Source organism: Nanorana parkeri, unplaced genomic scaffold (genome assembly GCF_000935625.1).
Source record: "Nanorana parkeri isolate BGI_ZX_2015 unplaced genomic scaffold, ASM93562v1 scaffold119, whole genome shotgun sequence".
Taxonomy (NCBI): Eukaryota; Metazoa; Chordata; class Amphibia; order Anura; family Dicroglossidae; genus Nanorana; species Nanorana parkeri.
This window is the reverse complement of record NW_017306387.1, coordinates 1,662,389-1,685,331: the sequence shown is the minus strand read 5'-3', so window position 1 is coordinate 1,685,331 and position 22,943 is coordinate 1,662,389. Positions and strand designations below refer to the sequence as shown.

Below are 22,943 nucleotides of genomic sequence, written 5' to 3'. Positions count from 1 at the left end.
AGAACAATAGCTTTAAATTCACAGTAGAAAACTTCCAGTATGTACACAGGGAAATAAATAAGGTGTGTTCTGAATGCAATTAACGCTTATTGTGTAGCATTACTTACTGGTACTGGAATGTGTGTGTGTGTGTGTGTGTCGTGTAATCATTAGAATAGTATTTGTGACTTTTATCCTCCTAAATATGTAAATTAGTAGTTTGTGCAACTTAAATCCTTTGTGAAATTGTCCTTAATGCACTGTGATTCATATATAGAAACTTCCTAAACTTAATCAGTGCTTGAATGACTTAAAGGATGTTTTTGGGCTGCTCTCTGCCTGCTGTCAATGCCTTTTGTACAAATCTTTTTTTTTTGTTTTTTTGGTCATTTCCACATTTTATTTATTTATAAATAATAAAGAAAAACAGAAAAAAAGCAGTATAAGAACCTATAAACCTAAAACAATTAAATTAAAGTAAAATGACCCAAAACCATTATTTCTTTCTCGTCCATTGAGGGACACAGGAAGTGTTTATCCTTCAGGTATACTGCTGCCTAAAGGACCATTTGACACTGGCAAGTAAAAAAAATAACCAGCCCAGGATAACTCCTCCCACTACCAGCATGCCTCAGTGTTTTGCTAGTGTTCCAAGAGGATGGACATGTTTTCTACAGCTCTGTTGTACTACACCTAACTGACTTTTTGCCAGCCCCTTTTATTCGATTTTCTCTTCAATCAAGGCTGTTCTCTATATTGTGGCTGGAGATTTGTCTCTTTGATTGCAGCTTTTCGTCATGGTTGCTCTCAGCCGTGCTTTTGAAGTAGAGTCAAGAACCCACTGTGCTGGATGTGGGGGGATAGCCTTGAATGGCCTTCAGCCATTGGGCTCAGCGCAGAGTGCTTTCCAAACTTCAAAATTTCCAAACCTGCCATTTTGGAAATGTTAAATTTCAGGATGAACTGGTGGGCTTAAGGATAAAAAACAAAAGCCCTGACGGGGAGCATTTGTCCCTTGTACCCCTGTACATATTTATATGCTAAAGGTTTGCCTTAAATGCTTCACACAATAAAACAAACTGTGGTTTTTGGTTAATTTACATTATTATAATATTGCCTCCCTTTTTAGGGGCAAGAGGCAACATTTTTATTAATCGGGGTCAGTGCTTCCTCTTCTCCTCAGATGCCATAGACCCTGTTGCAGTTGATACCCTGTTGGTGCATTGCAGTATAAAACTGTTAGTGGAAGATGTTCAAGTTACAGCATCTTTTCTGAGGCAGTGCAGGACATGCTGCAGTTTTACAATGTAATTTGCTGCTGACCACAGGCAGACTACATTATCACATTTATATATGTGAAAGATGACATTCTAATAATATTTTCATTAAAGCATGAATATTTACACTCCTTTTGGATACATAGCAAGGGTGCTTCATAACATAATGTCCATGGTGACTTCATTGGATGCAAGGCAACTGCAGCTATAAACCTGTATAATTTACCCATATTTTCAGATAACATCTCTGTTTACAACACCAAAACAAATTACTGTGTAATCCATGTGAATCGACCATCAAGTCTAGAATGTAATAAGTCAGAACAAAATGCTAATTTCCTCCTCGGTAAACAAATGACCCCGTTAACCTTTTTAAAGCAGAACATATTATGAAATAGCATTACAGAGACAGGTACATGGATGAGTTAAAGTGTGATTAAATGAAGTCAAATTTGAGGAACCCCCACCAAATGTTGGTTAGGTGTTCCCATTCACAGCATACCTAAACAATTACAAATATTTTCTTTCCTTTTCTAGTTTTTTTCTTTGGGAAGACTGCAAGCTACTTTGTACAATTTCAAAGTGATAGTGAACGGCCAAACTGGGGACATACTGAAGGAAAGTGGATTAACATACAATGCTCCATCCAAGCCTTGGATCTTTAAAGGAGAACTATGGGTTTAGGGCTTTTCCCTATAGTTCTCCTAAGGGTAACGGGAGGACATAATCCAGAGGCAGAGCCAGCTGTACCCGCCCCATCCGTTCCGCCAGTCACCGCTGGGGAACGGACAGGGAAGGGGGGAATCCAGTCCCACCCCTGTCACGGCTCTCTGCCGGCACAGGATCGAGAAGTGAGCGAGCGCCGGTATGTGTTCGCTCACTTCCTGATCCCGTTTTTCATTGTCACAGGTCGGCTCAGATTATGAGGCTGAGTGAAAATCACTCACCTCATAATTCTCCTTTAACCCTTTGTTAGGACAGTCAGTGTCCAAATCTAGTTTACATCTTATAATGAGATCTGCCAACACAGTACAGAAAGGGTTAATTATAGTAAACATGAACTCCCCAGCCAACTCCTTAATGTTGCATAGAACGAGAAACTGTCAGTTTTGAAGTTTTCAGAAAATAGCAAGTAAAAAGATAAGCAGCAATTGTTAAATATTTTTTTTTTAAATTATGCTATGTGAATGTGAACATGGAACAAATGTAAAGTAGGTGTTGTCCAAATTTGGCTGCAAAAGTGGGAATCCACTTTTTTGGTATCCATGGATATCAGATTGCTGTTCCCCAATACCTGAAATTCAGAAGGTGATCAACGATTCCATTGGCTGGGATGTCTATGACTCTACGTAATGCAGGCAGATCATGGCTGGTGGGATGGCCCGGCAGAGTGCTGTACATAGTTTTCTAAAAACATCACAGCACTCTGCCGCAGTACTCGTCAGAACAGTGTTCATTCTTTTCGGAGGAGTTATGCAAATTTCAAAATGCCTTGATGGTTGGTTGTCAGCTTTGAAGGGTGGGTGTTCCTAGGCATGCTGGCTATCCTTGGTAATATCCATGTGTGTCACTGAGTCTCCATGATTAAATTAGGTAAAATGGAATTAATGAAATGGGTCGGCCAGTGACTGTCAGGTTGGGGGGAAAGGGGTTAGATCATCTTGCATGTCCTTCAGCCTGGAAATGAGGCGGCTTTATCTGACTTGCTGCAGCATCTATTTCATGCCATGAGAGTCTCACAGCGTGCAGTCAAGTAAGGCTTGAGTTCAATTATAAACCAACGAGCTAATCATACGGTTGGCAATCACTATGAATAAACCATGTAGCACAAATTGAAAAGTTGACGCCCTATGTTGTTGTACAGCATCAATTTGCGCTGCTGGTGACTAAAGTCTGTATCTCCCTCTGTCCCTGGTTTAAAAGCATACTTACGGGGCACCACAGTGGTTAGCACTTCTGCCTTGCAGCACTGAGGGTTCCTGGTTCGAATTCTGGACAGGACACTATCTGCAAGGTGTTTGCATGTTCTCCCTGTGCTTTCATGGGTTGCCTCCAGTTTCCTCCCACACTCCAAAAACATGCTGGAAGGTTAATTAGCTCATGTCTAAACTGACCCTGTATGTATGCATGTGTGAGACAGCGACCTTATATTATAAGCTCTTTGTCGCTCATGTGAATGTGTTGTATGTAAAGTGCTGCATAAATTTGTTGGCGCTATATAAATACCTGTAATAAATATATACTGAGGGCAGTTATCTCACTCGAATACCCCCAGCTTCACTGCTCAGAACCAGTATATGGCCAGCTCTCAATGAGGTTGACTGAACCTTAGTACTGGCTATGTACTGTCAGTGGTCGGCAGCAAATCGTGACATAACTTGGAGAACCTCCTGTATTGCCTCTGGAATATTGCATGCCAGGTGTTGAATCCTCTCTCCTTGGACAGATTTAGACATGAAGAGAGGTGTAACTTCACCAGCAAATTAGTTAACACATAGCAGCCAATGACCACACAGGGGCGCTATTTGAATTTGGAGTAACATGCATAACAAAGCACTAGGTACCATGTAATCGTGCTAGGGCAATTAATATATTATATCTGATTCTATAGAAATCTTAACTGATGGGTTCTGCATAGCCTAATCTGATATTCATTGGCTGCTTAAACTTACCCCGTCATCTTTCTTCTTTTGTTATGTTGGCAAATGTTTGCAGTGTTTTATTTAGCTTGCATTGGAGCAATTGAGAATGAAGAGCTTGCATCATCTCGCACCTATTTACCCTTTGTGCCAGACGTGCCTGTGATATCTATTACAAATCAGATATCTGCAGTTGCTGTTATGGAAAGCTTGTAGAGTCCCCTGTGTCATCAAAGCCGTTCTCTTTCTTCGTTATCGGTTTTCTTGCTATAAAAACACACTCTGGCTGCATTTTAACCAAGTGGTCATTTCTCTGGTGAATTGAAAGCATGGATTTTATTTGATGAAAGTATGTTTTGTGTTTGGCTTAGGTTATAGAATAAAATACTCATTTTAGTTTTAATAACAGTCAGTTCTGGTCACCAATGAAGACACCTATAGTACCCTTTTCCCTAAGCACATTCACACTATTTTACACATATCCTATGCATTTCATAGACACTGGCTGGCACACCTGTGTCAACATTTAGAATATAAAGTCAACAAGGAGTTGGACCTTTTTTAATTATTTTTTTAATTATCTTTACTGTATACTATACTGACAAGCTACTAGTTATGGTGAGTCACTGGAACAAATGTGTAGGCCAGGAGGTCCAACGTATCACATTCATTGGCTGCATACTCCAGGCTGTAGAGGTACTACAAATATCAGCAATACATTATACAGCAATGCAGAATACCACCAGCTATAGAGGGCTACAAATCCCAGCAATACATTATATAGCAATGCAGAATACCACAGCAATCAAGGACTATAAATCCCAGCAATACATTAAACAGCAATGCAGATTAATATGAAGCTACATACTCTGTTGCTCACCAGGGCTATGCGGCATCCCAGGAGGCTGTGCGGGGTCTGACCAGGGTTGCATTCCGGTCTCACCAGGGCTGCATGCAGGGTCTTACCAGGGTATCAGTATTGGTGCATCCCTAGTTTTTTTCCGCTTTCCTGGGCTCCCTTAAGGCTCATGCACTTATTAACGCTGCATTCAGATCTCTACAGCATATAGAATTTACAAATCTGAATGCAGCAGTATTGTATATTTTTGGCTCATGCACACAGCTAGGTTTTGTTAGTAATCTTGTGCTGCGTTCAGCTCTGTAAATAAACTTTAAATGGATGTAAACGGATGCACCTTTTGGACCATTGCATACCAACTTTCTGACTGGAAGATCCTATGTAGATATCAGTATTTTATTATGCCCGTGTGCAGCTCACTTCATGTCCATACAGAATGTAAAGATACATTTTCAACAGCAACACTGTCGAAAATGTATTTTTTTGTGTTTTTTATTCGTTGCAGATTTTTTTCTTCCTGCTTGGGAAAACTGTTGTCATTGGGACAGAAATTGAGGGAAATCCTTCTAATGGAGTCCCGGATAGCTGTAGAAAGCCATCAGATGTTCAAACTTACCTTGCTCTATCCAAAACTAGTGAGTTAGGCTGGACATACGCTTTAAATGTTTTATTTCTAAAGAATAACTTTAAAGTGACACTAAACTCAGCAGTCAAACTTAAAAATACATTCAAGTACCTTTTTAACTATTAAGAAAAATATATCTTATTTGTGTATCACTCGGCTGTAGAGTCTCAAATCATCTCTGAATTCATACTGACGCTGTCCTTCCTTCTGGAGGGGGGCTACATTTGTTTCCCACGGTCCCTATGTGTGTTTATAAAGTTGTCACCGCTCCAAGGTCACTCTCGTGATGGACTACAATCTCACGTTTAGTTTACTCATTTCTATTGTAGTCCATCACAGGAGTGAGCTTGGAGCGGTGACTACTTTACAACACATACGGACCATGGGCAACAAAAGTAGCCACCCTCCAGAAGGAAGGACAGTGTCAGCACCAATTCACAGATGATTTGAGGATCTACAGCCGAGTGATACACAAATAAGATACATTTTTGTTAATGCAGTAAACTCTCCGTTATCTGGTATTCAACTAACCAGAAGTCTCGTCTAACCAGAAAAAAAATCCCCTGTGTACTCACTGTCCTGCTGATCTGCCCCATGTGTTATCCTGGAAACTATTGTGTGCCTATTTGTATTAATTTGCTTTTGCCTACTGCATTTCAATATTAATATGAAGTCAATACTGAGTCTATTATGTTATGGTATAGTATGTGGTATGGCATTAGTTAGACCTATTTTAAATAGTAACTCTCAAGCAACAAGAAACTACATTTATCCGGAATCTACCAATCACTGTGGATGCCGGATAACGGGGAGTTTACTGTAGTTGAATGTATTTTTACATCTTGACTCCTGAGTTTAGTGTTATTAAAGAATACTACAAATGACAATACACTTATCCTGCAATTATCATATAATTTGCAAAGTCATACTTCATTTTTTTTTGTACTGTGTTCATTACACTGAGTGTTCCATATTCGACTATAAATCATGGGAGCAGATGGAAAAGAGTCTGCTGTAAACCATTTTACCTAAAGCTGAAACCTTTTATTTAAAATGTAGTTTTTTGTTACATAAATGTAATTTGCACAGGTTCTTCTGTTTTCCGCGTGCTCCTCGATAATTGTTTTGTAAATCCTGGAACACATACCTTTTGCGCAGCTAACAAAGTGCTGCGAATGGCCTAATTATGTTTTTGAGGTAGTGACACCAGAAGCGGTTATCGGCTCAGGAGGAAATAATATCCTGACTGCCAGTTGCTTCCATGGACAGTTAATAAGGTCACATCACCTCCTCCAATCATCTCATGTGTAATTTTCTTTTCTTGTCCTCCAGGGTCTTTGTGAACAGGAGTCTAGCCATGGAAAAAATCAAGTGCTTCGGATTTGATATGGATTATACACTTGCTGGTGAGCATGGAAAGAATTCTGTGGCCTTACAAAGACTCTATTTATAACTTTTCCCTTTACCCTCAGCATGTTGTCACCATTTCTTAGAACTATTTTTCAGATGATTATTTAGGTCAGCTAAGCCTGGGAAATCTTTGAGAGAACAGGGAATGACATGAAAGGCTTGCCAGTACATCTCAGCCTAACCCAGTAACATTACAGGATTAGGATCCCCCTGATGTTCTGATCAACATGGACAAGCTGCACCTTACTATTATAGAAACATTGGCCTACTCTCCAGCTATCCCTGTTTCTCTGTATATTTTTGCCAGCAGCTTTCACAAGTATAAAAATACCAGCAGCGCATTTAAAGTCGTTATACTCAAACATAAACTTTAGATGCCTGTCATCTGGTGGATCTGATTTTGGTGGGACCAGGCAATGATTGGCAAGTGTATGGCTACTCTCAGAACACTGGATCTGATCATATGGGGACTGAATCTGTCAGAGCCTTTGTACAGCGATTCCTGCTGTCACACTTGTAAGGTACCGCTACCCATTTTCTCTTATCTTTCAGATGCAGCAGTGTGTTTGTGGAAGCAGATCTGTTTTTTAAATCTGTCTGATTTTTGGTTCAAGGGGCTGGAGACAAATTTACTTTTCTAGTTCTGAAAAGACTCTGAGGAACTGGGCGTTATTTGAATTGTTAAATCCTGCTTCATAGCTTGTTTATAGAGGGTTAAAATGTTCAGTTTAATGCTTTTTTATTGCCTTTAAAGTGTATGTACAGCCCAAACTTTTTTTTCTTTTTTTAGTCTTGAATGGATAAGGGAAGGAAAATCCCCCCCCCCCCTTCTTGTCTGTTTAATTTTTGCTATCTGTGTACCATTGGGGACATTTTCCTCGCTTCCAGTTTCAGAGATGTAACAGGAAGTTGGAGGAAATCTCCAAAAGTCAAAATTCCCCTCTTAAGGTGCCCATACACTGCACGATTATCGTACGATAATCGTATGCGATCGGGTTTTCGTACGATAATCGAGCAGTGTGAACGGAGACGTGCGACCGTTTCTACTGTACGGTCGCACGTCTTCTGTCGAACCAGCATGTTCGAAAACCAGCCGGGAATCGTACGATTCTCGGCTGGTTAGAACGGTGCTCGGAAGATAAATGCTGAACGGGCCGGTGTGCGCACGCGCACACTGCCCGTTCAGCATTGCGGTCATCGGAAGCCCGCCCCTCAGGAGGGCGGGCTTGCGATGATCGAGAGTGCGATCTGCCTGTCCAAGATAGGCAGATCGTACGTTTTTTTAATCCCTTTACAACCATCGCAAGACTAAAGTCTTGCGATGGTTGTAGAGTGTATGGCCACCTTTAGACAGCTGACCCCAGAACTTGTCTCCATTGGAAAATTGTCCCTTACCTTATGTTCTAGGGACAACTATAAATTTGCACTTTCCCTCCTTTTTTGCTTTTGTCTTAGTTACAATGGTCACCAGTACAAATAGAGAAGTGAATTTTCCCAGCAGGCACACAGGCAGCAATAAAAACAATTGATAATGGGTGGATCCCTCCCCCACTAGAAAAAAACCTTTTTTTTTTTCTCTCTTTTTAAGAGAGGTATACTTTAAAGCTGAACTTGGACACAAAAAAATTCATTTAGACGTATTTCTCAATAGCCACAAAGGATATAATTTGACTTTGTGTGCACCAAACATTTTTTAAACCCAGATATTAACACATAAGGCTAGGTTCACACCTGCACTACACCGCACGACTCCCGGGGCAGAGCGATCGTGTGCTAGTGCACACAGCGATTGCCGTGCGCCCCCATTGATTTCAATGGGGTGACATCCGCGCAGCAATTTTTTTTGCGACACACGGCGTCCTGCTTTTGGCGGGAAACCGCGCGATCCGCCCGGCATGACTGGCGTGCCATTAGAAGAAAACAGCACCCACAGCGCGATTGTGGCGACTTCCTGACTGCCCGGCAATCATGCACAAAACCGCGCGGTCAGGAGTCGCCTAGGTGTAAACTTAGCCTCAAATTAGCAGTGACATCTTTACTGTGCCGCAGAATAACCTGCACAGAGAGCAGAGCTGTGGCAGGAGCCCACCAGACCCAACCTGTACAGCCGCCTGCAGAAAACTACAAGATGGGGCAGATACATGACCAGTCATCCTGCACAATTAGAAAGAGAGCAGCAGTGACTGGTCTTTATTACAGGAAGTCCCTACACCGAGGCAAAGATTTACACTGGAATACTGCACAGATTTTGAAGAAATACGCTAATCATACCAAGAATACACATGCTTCCTATTTGTAGACAATATTTGCTTTCTCTCAGAGTTCAGCTTTAGGTTGCATTTTATACAGCTATCTCATAATGATTTCCCAAAGGGCCCTTAACTTATATTGTCTCACCAGTAAATCAAAATCAAAAATGTCACCAGTCAGCATGACCGGACTATAGCCTTGCAATTTATGTTAAAATTTTTTGGGGACAGATAGAGCTTTCTTTTGGTGGTATATAAAATCACTACTGGGGGGAGGGGGGGTTATTTCTACATTATTCTATAAAACATCTATTCTTACCCATATTTTTGGTAAAACATAAAAGACGGGGTCACGTCGGGTAAATAGACACCAAACATGTCAAGCCTTAAAATTGCGTGCGGCCGCAAAATCGCAAAAAAATGACCACACTGAAAATTGCCCATAGGCGACACTTAAAACGCTTTTACTGCTCATCAGTTTAGTGTGATCAGTACTTAATGGCCCTAAAATTATTGCTCACACTCCGACGCTCGTGGTTATATGTAACATGTGCGGCACAATAGGCGCAATCGTCGTTTTCGCACGTAGGCGCACCCGACGCATATCTGCATGTGTATGTGGGGGGCGGAGAACTTTAAAGAAATGTTTTTTTCTTTTTAAATTTTTTTTGTGATTCTTTAATTTTTGTGGTTTTTTTTTTTTTTTCACAACTTTTTTTCTTTCACATGGGGGCGGCTAAGAAGCCCACTATGTGATAGCCAATTTACATGACAGGTCCTCTTTATGCAGACATCAGGGCTCCCCAAGACCCCTAATGTCACCTAGGGACCCCCAGAGAAGCTGATGAAGCAGAGATCTGCTTCATCAGCTTCTGTAGCTGGAAAATGACACTGAATGCTTCAATTTTTAGTTTGCATTAGTATAGTGAGACATTAAATTGGTTTCTTAGTGTGGCACTTCCATTTTGCTTTCCTCTACTTTTTGTACATGAGGTGTTATTTAGTATAAACCATTTACTGCGTCATGCCCATGACAGGCCCTCTTTCATAACAAGGTATCTTTCAAGAAGGGAAGGGTAAATGCATCGCATTCTCATCATACTTCCTTTTACAGTATTCACGGTGGTGTCAACAAGGGCATTTCTCTTTCCAGTGCGCTTTATGCTTTGGGCTCTTGGATTGAGTCTATTTCAATCCTGTATGAAGTTACTTGGGTCCACTTAAGCTCATCCAAATTCACGTCTTAGCGGCATTCATTACATTAGAGAGATAGTACAGTGGTTGCATTACAACATGGGGATTGAATGGCAGTTTATGGAAACATCAGAGTGTCAGGGATGAAAATGAGCCATCAGTCAGATGTGTTTACTTGTAAACAAGGCCGGGTGCTTTCATGACTATCCACAGTACAAAGCATGGCTATCCTTGTGACCTTACCTTTTGTCATAGGATTTCTAACCCTTACCTGTGCTGGCCAAAAACTTAAAACCAAATAGTTCTGATTGGAGTGCCATTTTAAAGAAGAACTCCGGGCAAATTAAATAAAATCTCTGGGGCTACCCCTGCACTGCAAGGGTTAAGTGCTCGTTTTGTCAAGGGAGCTAAAGTAACAGAGATATACTTACTTGAATAGTGATCCTAGCTGGCTTCTAGGTCCTGTGAGCCATCGTATTGGACGTGAGGATGCTAAGGGACATTCCATCACTGGAGCTGATGCTGAAGGGACCGGTCTGGGGGCCTGCTGGGATCACGGTTTAGGTGAGTATATCTCTGTTATTTTAGCTCCCTTGACAAAACAAGCACGTAACCCTTGCAGTGTGGGAGTAGCCACACTGCTAGGGTTAAGATTTCATTTGTCCGGAGTTCTTCTTTGATTTCATGACATACCAAGCTAAGTAAAACCTGTGCAGCTAGCATTGCTTCATGTCCATCTCTATAGCAGTTGTTTTTCCTTAGGAGTCCTGTTGCTTACATTATACAGCTACAAATAAAGGGACACGCGCAGTAAGATAGATTTGCACAGCACACATATGCAGTTCATGAATAGATACCGGTGCAGGATGTCAAGTTGTCAGTGTTTGTTACTGCCAGAAAAATGTCATTCACCTAACATGAACTCAGTTGTGTTTGTGCCTATTGGGTGAACAGGGACTCTTGTTAGCTTAGATCTTATGGTTTTAAACCATTTAAAGTGAACTTGTACATTGCCCAGGTTGAAACAAGAAACTGCTTGAGGGCCCGTTCACACCACCTGCGTGCAATAATCACATTGCGGACGAAGGTGCATTTGGGGTGCCATTCAAATGAATGGCATGCAACTCACCTCCCACACTAAGTGCATGGGAGGTACGCTGTGTGTGAGGTGGTGGTGGCGGCCCTTAAAGTGGAAATAGAGCTAAAAAGTTTAAAAAAAGGGGGGTGGCCTTTAGCTTTTAGCCATAATGTGCTAGAATGCACAGCATACTGCATGCATGGCAAGCACTCACCTGCCAAACCGATCCCCTCCAGCGCTGCACTTTTCCCATGGCAGGCGCAGCCATCTTAATCCTAATCTCCTTCTGGGTGTCAAGCCTTCGCCTGCTTTAGTGGTCAGACCCTGATGACGTAACTCCTGCACATGCCCACAGAAGTTACTTTATCTTGGCATGCTGGGTATATGCACTTAGTTGCAGCTCAGTGTACAGTGTACAGAAAAAAGAAAAAGAATTGATGAATGGCAGCAAGAAGCTTTTATGACGTGCATAGTCTTTTCTGTCATATAAAGACCTGCCAATCGGCAATTGTTTTTTACCAACTTTACTTTTTTACCACTTTAATGTACACACACCACCTCCTTAGACACATGTGGACACAGGTTTTCCAACATGTTGGTGCATCACCTTGTAATAATGGGGATAATTTAATTTGTAAGATGGTTTCTGGGACTAGTTTATGAAACCTGTTAAATGTTGATTCAGAGCTCTTGCACATGGTCGTAATTACTTTACTGTTATCCACGCAGGATCCTGCATAAAAAACTCATCTGGTCAGTAAAGAGCTTCAGTAAACACTCATTTAGATTTACAGAATTCTTCTTTCATACCTCTCGGTCAAATTTACAGTGTACAAGAGCAGTACAGATAAGGAGCATACATGCACAAGGGTGCAGGACTGGGAGGCAGATACGCACATGGGCCGTGCACACAGAGGTAGAGCTTACTGGGAAGTACACACAAGGAAGGCTTAAAGGACACAGGAGGTGGTCCACAGGAAGTGAGGTTGAGCATCCAGGGAAATGCACATGGAGCAAGGCTAGATTCACGCGAGTTGACTCAGGGAGAGTGTTGGTTACCTTTTTAGTATAGAAGCACAGTACCAGGCACTCACAAGGATAGTGCCTAAACAAGGCATTAAACCCCCCCGGCTTTCTGATTGACCAGAGAGCCGACTACATGCGAGCGAGCATGGAGACGGCTTGCCAGCTAATCGGGAAGCCAGGCGGCGACTCACTATACGCTGCCCGGCCTCCTTATAGGAGAACTATGGGGGTAAGGCTTTTCCCCATAGTTCTCCTTAGGGTAACGGGAGGACACAAACTAGCGCCCTCCCGTCACTCTAAGCTCAGTATACCGCGAGTTACAGCTCGCGGTATACTGAGACGCCACAGTATACCGCGAGCTGATGTGAGTGACAGCTGGCTCTGCCGATCTAGAGGCAGAGCCAGCTGTACCCGCCCCCTCCCCCGTCCATTCCGCCAGTCAGTGCTGGCGGATCGGGGAGGGGGGAATCCAGCCCCTCCCCTGTCACGGCAGAGAGCTGTGACAGGATCGGGGGGTGAGCGAACTGCAGTATGTGTTCGCTCACTTCCCGATCTACTGAGCCGACCTGTGACTGTCTCATTGTCACAGGTCGGCTAGAACTATGAGGTGAGTGAAAAGCACTCAGCTCATAGTTCTCCTTTTTAATGGGACTTCCAGTATCGGTATTCTGTATCGGCTGTACCGGGAAAAAAATATCGGCACTTGTTCTCCGATACCAATAGTTGTATCTTCTGACATAAGGCTGAGGATTTCTCAGCATTAAGTTAGTTTGTGCCCTGACTGCTCCCAACACCATTGTATCTGTAACAACCTTTTTTACTGCACTGTTACTAATTACCAGCATTGAGAACATCCTGTTCTGTGGCAGCAGCTAAAGAATCTAAATCTGTGAAATTGGGGAAGAAAGGGGGGTGGGGGCACCTAAAATTAATACACCACCGTGCTTAGTGGACCGGTGCCAGTTTGTTGTGTGGCCTTCAACTAGACTTGGCCTGTGGGAAGTATGTGATCTGTTTCACAATAGCAGACAGCTCAAAGTCATATAACTATTAGTATGACAGCAGGTCTTGTTAAGTGATGAGCGCACCCTCTCTGCTCAACCGTTGCAGTGATTACACAGCAGTCAGAGGAGTCCTCTTCAGACAGGAAATCCTCTCCAACAAGTCCGACTTGCTACAGAGTAATAGCTAATTAAATACTGATCGCATGATTGAATTCTTCTAAGCATCTTGAATAATATCCAAAATATTTTCAGAGTTCTACATATGCTTTCAGTTTTGATTACTTGTCTGAGCAGCTGTATTCCCTCCAGATCTAGTTGATTGGATGTTCAGTTGAAGCTGCTACAAGTATAATAAAAGTGCCAAAAATACATAAGCAAACTGCTATTTACAAGGCATATAAGTGTGTTTTCCTTCTGCCTGGTTCCAGAAGATAATTTTCACACACATAGCTGGATGTGTCATTAATCACCTTGATTGAGACCACAACTAGATATAGGAGAGCGTTTTAGCTGCACATAACACCTTTTTCTTTGGTTAAAACATTAAAAGGTAACTATTCACAAAAAATAAAAATGTTCTGCCATTCCTCATCCTGTCTTGCAGATGCTGCGTCCCTGGCTTTTATTACATAGTGAGCAGAAGAGGAATATCCAAATTTAGTGTTTTCCCTTTGTTGAAATTTCAGGAAAAAATTGTGAGTCTCCATTGTTAATCAATGTGAAAGGCAATATAAGGGCTCATTCACACTGGAATCGGCCGGCACGTACAGCTCCGTGCTGCGTGCACGGCAGTATCGGGCAGCTCCCGGGACTACATGGCCTACGCTCACACGCCCTGCACATCCGTGCGGGTGAGAGTACTCGTATGCTGACAGGATGGATCCTGTTTGCGTCTGAGCCGGGACACACGCACTCGTACGGACCTGCACTTGAGGTGAGCGTAGGGTGGCGTATGGCCGCGTAGTCCCATAGAGAAGGATAGGCTGCTGCGTACTAATCACACACAGCACCTGTCCTTCCCGGGAGCTGCCAGATGGGGCCGTGCACGGAGCTGTACGTGCCAGCCGATTCCCAAGTGAATGAGAATCGGTAAGTAAGTAAGGTAAGTAAGGTTTTTAAAGGTGCAATAGGCTGGTTAGGTTTACCTATCTGGCACCCGTGCTTGTGCCAAAAGGCCTCTCATCTTCTGGAAACATACTGGATATTGTAACAAACATGACTTACTATAAAAATTGTCCATTTGTTGCCCATGTAGTGTAACAATTGCCCATTTCTTTCTCACATGTAATGATTGCTATTTGTTTCCCCGTGTATTGTAAAAATTGCCGTTTGTTGACTATTGTGATGATTTGTTGTGCATGTATTCACATTTTTGTTTGTTGGCTGTGTATTGTCCTTGTTGCCCATGAATTGTCAAAATTCTATTTTTTCATTGACTTTATCATAAACTCATGCAGTCCTGTCATTATTAAGCCACACAGCTAATATCCCCATTTTTGGCCATGTTGTGTGCTCCAATAGGGCTGGTTGTGTGTTGGGGGTGGGGTGGGGGGCGGTAACATCCAAATAGGAAGGCTTTCTTCCATTAATTTTTTTAAGCAGGTTTCATGGTGAAATCTGCAATTTTACCTGAAATCACTCTGCTCATCCTTAAAATGACACTAAACGCAGGAAATAATTGTTAAAAATACAATACTCTAAGCTCATTCCCATGATGGACTACAATCGCAATACAAAATTGGTAAACTAAACGTGAGACACTAGTCCATCACAGTAGTGAGCTTGGAGTGGTGGCTACTTTACAACACACACACGGACCATGGGGAGCAAAAGTAGCCACCCTCCAGAAGGAAGGACAGTGTCAGCACCAATTCAGAGATGATCTGAGGATCTACAGCCGAGTGATATACAAATAAGATACAGTAAGTATTGAAAAGATCAGCATGACAGTCGGGCTACTAACTTTTTTTTTTTTAGAAGGGCTGAGGAACCAATCGGGTCCGCCTGACAGTTTTTTTTAGGTGGATCTGATTGAAAGTGCAGTGTTACTCTATGGGCAGCCAGATGTACAACCGTTTACATTCGGTTATTTCAAAGTCCGTCTAGATCTGGTGAACCTAATCTTAATGAATTGGAGGTAATCTGATGTAAATGGACACATGTCCACTTTCATCCAACTCCCTATAGACCTAACATGGGTCTGTACAGCTAATTATTTTTCACAAGAGTGACATCCGTTCTGCTCTGTTCAGCAGTGAATCCGTGCATGGATCCTCTGCTGATCAGAATGGGTCGGTGCTCATGTGAAAGGGGCCTAAAACGTAGAAAATAAATACCGTATTACTTTGAGTTATGTGCATCCAGGCTAATGTAATGTAAATTTGACCTTTTCTGTATATATTTTACATGGTAAGTTCATTAAGCAATAGAAAAAGAAAAAGGTGTGTTTCCAGTAACACAAGAATTTTATCTGGACATTTAAGAGTGACAACTGGAATCTTGGTGGATGACAGGAAGTCAGTATCTTTCTTTCCATTCAATTTTCCTAGAATCTGTTTAAACCTATTTTAAAACACTTTCAACATTATTGTACCAGTAAATGGGTGTGAATGGTAGCAGGGCCTATGCAATTTCAGATATGGTTCTCAGTAAATAAGCGCTGCCAGGAAAATGATCCACTGGGTTGAAAATTCCCCAGATGATTCTTATTGCTTTTCTTCCTTCAAATTGGGATAAGCTGGTGCACCACCTGTTCTTTATGGATATAGAGAGAATTTGTTACATGTAAAAAAAACGGTTATTTAGGAATCTGTTTGTTTTTGGTCTTAATGATCAGAAGCACTCTAGAAGACCTTAAAGGAGAACTATGAGGTAAGTGTTTTCCCCCATAGTTCTCCTAAGGGTTATGGGAGGACATATACGAACCTCCTTCTGTGACCCAAAGCGCAGTATATTGCGAGCTACAGCTCGCGGTATACTGAGACCGCCACAGCCGGGACGGATCCCGACATTACTGTCGAGGTCCACCCAGCTGCGTGAGTGACAGCTGGCTCTGCCTATCTAGAGGCAGAGCCAACTGTACCTGCCCCCTCCCCTGTCTGTTCCGCCAGTCAGCGCTGGAGGAGCGGGGAGGGGAGAATCCCTGCAGGGAGCTGTGACTGACAGTCGCAGCTCTCTGTAGGGAGATGATCGAGAAGTGAGCGAGCGACGGTGTGTGTTCGCTCACTTCTCGATCTATTGAGCCGACGTGTGACAGTTTGATTGTCACACGTCGGCTTGAACTATGTGGGTGAGGTGATTTTTTCACTCGCCTCATAGTTCTTTAAAGGAGAACTATGACATGAGTGATTTCCACTCACCTCATAGTTCTAAGCCGACCTGTGACAATGAGACTGTCACAGGTCGGCCCAGTAGATCGGGAGGTGAGAGAACACATACCGGGTTCCCTCACCTCTCGATCCTGTCACGGCTCTCTGCCGTGACAGGGGGAGGGGCTGGATTCGAGCTGTAGCTCGCGGTATACTGAGCTTAGGGTAACGGGAGGACGCTAGTTTGTGTCCGCCCGTTACCCCAAGGAGAACTATGGGGAAAAACACTGACCCCCATAGTTCTCCTTTAAGCTATGATGAACAGGTACATACATTCAAATTAAAAAGCAGCACACATAGATACACCAAAGATGAATTGCATTTTATGGAGACCTTTGGGGCAGGCTTCTATTATCCTGCTATTTAGTTGAATTCAACAGGGTTATTTATGGAGGTGTTTGAGGGAAACAGTCCATGCTGGCCAATGGTGACCAATCATCTCCAAGTAATTTTCCCATAATTGGTTGCTTTGAGGCAACACTGAGCACCTGAAACTATTTTTTGTTCACATTCCTGAATAAACACCCTTACCCCTATCTATAGCTGTATTGCATTGTATGTTGATCTGTGTCAGACTGCTCTTATCTTTTCCCAGAACAAACCTTGAATGTGAACCTGTTTATTTCATCGAATTGTTTTTCTTTTCAGTATACAAGTCTCCAGAATATGAATCTCTCGGTTTTGAACTGACGGTTGAAAGATTGGTGTCTATCGGTTATCCTCAAGAGCTTCTAAGTTTTGTGTATGACCCAACATTCCCCACCAGGTAGGAAATTGTGCTTAATGCATTTCATGTATGGGCTGCTTTGTGAGATAATCTAACAATTAGGGATGCACCGACATATCGGCCGAAAATGACACTTTTGGCATGCCGAAAGTGCCATTTTCTGGCCGATACAGCGGTGCATCCGTTCGTTCTCTCCTTCCCGGTTGGCACTGCTCTGTGTCCCAGCAGGGAGGAAAGAAACTGTGACAGGCAGCCGAGCTCTGTGGGAGGAGAGCGCTGTGAGCGGCCAGCGTCTCTCCTCCCACACCGCTTAGCCTTCTGTCGCAGATCGGGAGAGTGGTGTGTGGGCGGAGACAGGCTGCGCTGTCACAGGAGGCTGAGCTCTCCTCTCTGCTCGCTCAGCCTCCTGTGACAGCGAGTCAGGATGGAGAGCGGGTACAAGCACTCAGTGATCGCTGAGTGTTTGTAAATAATTGAGGACAGAGTATGGTTACTATATCCTCAATTATGAATAAATGAATGAGAAGTGATCTACATCACCTCCTGTTCATTCATAATTGTGGTTATAGTAAACATACTCTGTCCTCAATTATTTACAAACATGTTATGAATGAACAGGAACACTCAGTATAGATGATTTCTGTTCATTTATAACAGGGGAAGCAGAAAAAGAGATAGAGGACTCTGTGTTCTCAATCTCTTTTGCTATTTTAAAAGGGAAATATCAGGGGTCTGTTTTAGACCTCCCAATATTTCCCCAAAGCCCCTAAAAGTAAAGTAAAAAATGAATAAATAAAGACATAAGTTTATAAAAAAATAAATTTAAAATAAAATATTTTAAAAGGTTAAAATAAAAAAACATTTTCGGTTTCGGCCTGACATTTTTTTTTTTTTTCAGGCCTCAGCGGGGAGGGCTTGCGATGATCGCAAGTACGATCTCCCTGTCCAAGATGGGCAGATCGCACGAGATTTTAATTACCATACAACGATGAAAGTCGTGTGATGGTTGTAAGGTATATTGCCAGCTTTAGGAAGAAGAAGTTCAGCAGCATTTTTTACTTGTGATCCCCTATTGGGATACATTTGTATCATTATTTAGGGAGAAGGGTGTTGAACTGTGTGGATAATTGCAGCTTGAAGAGTAAAGCAGGAGATATATGTTGGGCATATAATAAGGATTATGATTTTTAACAGGAGTTCTACTTTCATATATCTTTCTCGCCATACTGGTGTTTTAATGATCTGTACCATTGAAGCTTCACATTTTCTTTGCTAGTAATAATTGCATCTTAAGGATATGTGCTTCAACTTTTATGTTTTGTTCCCCCAGGGGTTTGGTGTTTGATTCAACCTATGGAAATCTTTTGAAAGTTGATGCCTATGGAAATATCCTTGTTTGTGCACATGGGTTTAACTTCATGAGAGTGTAAGTGCTAACATATTTTGCTTGTGATGAAACAAACAAATCCTTCTATGTTTGTTGTTTGTTATATTGGCCCCTGTCTAAATCAGCCCTGTATGTGTGTGTATGTATGCAGGTGAGATGGGGACCTTAGATTGCAAGCTTCTTGAGTGTAGGGACTGATGTGAATGTGCAACTATGTAAAGCACTGCGTAAATTGTCAGCGCTATATAAATACCTGTAATAAATAATGATGAGAAACAATAAGCAACTGAGTGTGATCACATAAATCACATCTAAAACAGAATTTCCATTTCTTTGATGACTTGGAAAGCTGTAAATCCTTCTCAAGGATCATCATGAGCACTATTACACATGACAATCTGTCTAGGGGACGTCTTTCTTTGCCAATCTAGACATGCCCTTATACCGTGTTGCCTGCATAGGACACTAATACCGCTGGGTTCACACCTAGGTGTATCGAATATGCGCATTTCGTGCGTGCGGTTTTACCGCGATTCGCCGTAAAAAACGCGCGACAAACGCGCTTTTCCAAGGGCTACTTGGCTGTATCCCAATGGAAACGCGCAACAAAAACGCCCAAAAGAAGCTCCTGTACTTCTTTGGGCGTAGGGCGTTTTGTAGCGCGTTCATACGGCCTGTAATATGCCCAGGTGTGAACCATACCCATAGGAAATAATGGGATTTCGGTGTTTGAGCGTTTTGCAGAGCGTTCGAACGCGCTACAAAACGCCCAAGTGTGAACCAGGCCTAAATGTAACTAATATATTCCTACATCATTTCTGCGCTTCCATCAATGCAGACAATACATAGTAAAACCTGCCACTAACACCTGTTCTGAATTGCAGCATTAATAGCCAGTGTTGGTAGAGGAGGAAACAATATGAGCTTTCATTGGAAAGGTCGTGTAGAGCCATGAAGATTCAGTAATGTAAAAACACGCTCTAGTGAAGCAAACAGATGTTCCCTTTGATGTGAAATCAAGCTTTGTGTCTGCTAAAGTGATCCTTTGTTTGCAGACAATGCCTCTCCCTATTTACCTACCAGGTCTTTGTTTGCTTGCTGCATAGGGTCCTACATCAGAATTAAATTTGCTGTATCAGTATCACACACAGACCTATGTTTTTACATGATAATCTTATTACTAAGCAGTTTTCTAGCAGTCGTGGGACGTTGTATATTGCCATAATGCATTGCTTCATATAAAGCTGAATGACTGACTGAATTACAAGTGTGCAAGTATCTAGGTAAACCAGTCTGTGTGTTTTTCTATAAAGCAACCAGTCTGCAAATACAATAATTCATTGTGTTAGAAATCTGCGGCTCTTTATTTTGTAATCATCTTCATTTACAAGTCTGGGTTTTATATGTAGAACTCTGCCAGATTGGTTTGTTCTGGCTCCACACCCAGAACAGGAAATCAATAATTGATAATGAAATCATCTTTTTGATTTTGGTATACAGAGTGATAGTGTTACTTACAGTAAACAAAATGTATCTCGATGAACGTGCTTTTAACCACTTGCTGTCCGGACCAATTTCTTACTATTTGCGCGCACATGATAAAATATACATTTTTGGGCTAGAAAACAGCTTGAGACCCCCAAACAATTATATATTTTCTGAAAGCAGAGGCCCTGTAGAATAAAAAAAAAATGCTAGTTGCAATTTTTTATGTCGCACGGTATTTGCGAAAATTTGTATAAAACCAATATTTTGAGGATAAATAAACTAAATTTCAAATTTAGTGCACAGAAACAGAATATAATACCCAATTTTTGGTAAAATATAAAAGACGGGGTCACGCCGGGTAACTAGATACCAAACATGTCAAGCCTTAAAATTGCGTTCGCCCGTGAAGCCGCAAAAAAGTCAATACCCAAAATTTCCCATAGGGAACATTTTAAACGCTTTTACCGCGCATCAGTTTAGTGCTAACAGTGATTGACGGCGCTAGAATTATTGCTCTCACTCCGATGTTCGCGCAATTGTCGTTTTCGCATGTAGGTGCACATACGTGTGTATGTGCGTGCACATTGGGGGGGCGGGGGACTAACAAGCCCCCTATGTAATAGCAGATAGGGTGTGACAGGTCCTCTTTATAGAGACATCGGGGGTCTTTCAGACCCCTAATGTCACCTAGGGACCCCAAAGAAGCTGAGGAAGCAAAGATCTTCTTCTCCTGGCTCTAAGAGCCGGAGTGGCGGCTGTATAGACGCCGGATCGCTTGTACATTAACACCCATCGCTGGCTGTTAAAAACGATACCAAGAACTCGGCTGATGCAGCAGCCGTTTTCTTGTTGTAATCACTTCTACGGGCCGCCGTCTATAGACGTATTGCGGCCTAGAAGTGGTTAAAGCATCTCTTCCTATGAGGCTGAATTGTATTAAAGTGATTGTAACTCTATCAATGATTTTCCCTTATTCTCTCCCTTTTGGTCTGTTTAATATACCATTGGAAGTGTTTAGCTGCATCTTTTTGATAAGTTCAAGAAAATCCTGTTAATCTTGTCAGAAATTCAGAGCAGTCCTGAGTCCTCTCCACATTTTCTGTGTTATCTCTAAGAGCCCTCCTAGTTCTTATCTTGGACCACAGAATCCTTTATGTTGTTGAAATCTGAAATTGGGAGTGGTGGAATAGTTTAGCAAAAAACACAGGGAGGGCTGACAAAAATGCTGCGTGTTGTTATCCTACAACATGACTTAGGAGCTGTGTTTCTGGCAGATCCAGAGTCTTTTTTTCTGCCCTTGCAGGGTCTTTTATGTGAGAACAACACAGAGAAATGTGCATGCGTTCCAGATATACAGTTGTGCTCAAAGGTTTGCATACCCTTGGTAAAATATGTACCATTTTTAAAGAAAACATGAGTGAGCAGGCAAAACACATTTCTTTTGTTTCTTATGGGATTCATATTCCACTGTAGGTCATAACGGAATGGCGCAATCATAAAACAAAACATGGCAACAAATAAAAAAAAAATGAAATGACCACTGTTCAAAAGTCTACATACCCTTCGTTCTTAATACTGTGTATTGCCCCCTTTAGCATCAGTGACAGTGTGCTATCTTTTGTGATGGTTGTCTATGAGGCTCCGAATTCTTGCAGGTGGTATAGCTGCCCATTCGTCTTGACAAAATGCCTCTTGGTCATGCAAAGTCATCTTGCCATCAATTTTCACAAGATTTCCCGTGCCGTTAGAGCTTACACCCGCCTCCCCCCAAAAAACCCCCATCAGTGAGCCACCGCCATTCTTCACAGTGGGGATAGTATTCTTGTCGCTATAGGCCTTGTTGACACCTCTCCAAACATAGCGCTTATAGTTGTGACCATAAAGCTCTATTTTGGTCTCGTCATTCCAAATTACAGTGAGGCGTGTCAAGGTGTTGTCGGGTATATTGTAACCAGGCTTTTTTGTGGCATTGGGGCAGTAAAGGCTCCTTTCTGGCAACTCGACCATGCAGCTCATTTTTGTTCAAATATCATTGCATTGTGCTCTTTTAAGAGCAGCCTGTATTTCTCCTGAGGTTACCTGTGGGGTTTTCTGTGTATCTTGAACAGTTCTTCTGGCAGTTGTGGCTGCAATCTTTCTTGGCCTACCTGACCTTGGCTTGGTATCGAGAGATCCCCGAATTGTCCACTTCTTAATAAGTGATTGAACAGCACTGACTGGCATTTTCAAGGCTTTCGATATCTTTTTATATCCTTAATCCTTATCCTTAATGTTCCCTATGGGAAATTTGGGGTATTTATTTTTTTTGCAGCTTCACAGGCGAACGCAATTTTAAGGCTTGAAATGTTTGGTATCTATTTACCTGGCGTGACCCCGTCTTTTATATTTTGCCAAAAATTGGGTATTATATTCTGTTTCTGTGCACTAAATTTTAATTTAGTTTATTTTTTCCTAAAAATACTGGTTCGATAAACATTTGCGCAAAAACCGTGCGGCATAAAAATTTGCAACTAGCAGGGCCTCTGTTTTTAGAACATATACCATTGTTTGGGGGTCTGAAGCTGTTTGCTAGCCAAAAAAGTATAATTTTTTAATGTGTGTGCAAATAGTAAGAAAATGCCCCGGGCAGCAAG

At 42.1% G+C, this 22,943-nt stretch overlaps 1 protein-coding gene across 1 annotated transcript in view; it reads left to right on the top strand.

Annotated features, from left to right (window-relative positions):
• NT5C2 (5'-nucleotidase, cytosolic II) overlaps positions 1 to 22,943 on the top strand; it is a 91,570-nt gene that overhangs the window by 39,604 nt on the left and 29,023 nt on the right. Inside the window, exons 3-5 of the mRNA XM_018553427.1 lie at positions 6,712 to 6,785; positions 17,357 to 17,474; positions 18,766 to 18,861. Of these exons, the coding sequence (XP_018408929.1) occupies positions 6,712 to 6,785; positions 17,357 to 17,474; positions 18,766 to 18,861 (288 nt within the window). The remainder of the gene's footprint in view (positions 1 to 6,711; positions 6,786 to 17,356; positions 17,475 to 18,765; positions 18,862 to 22,943) is intronic.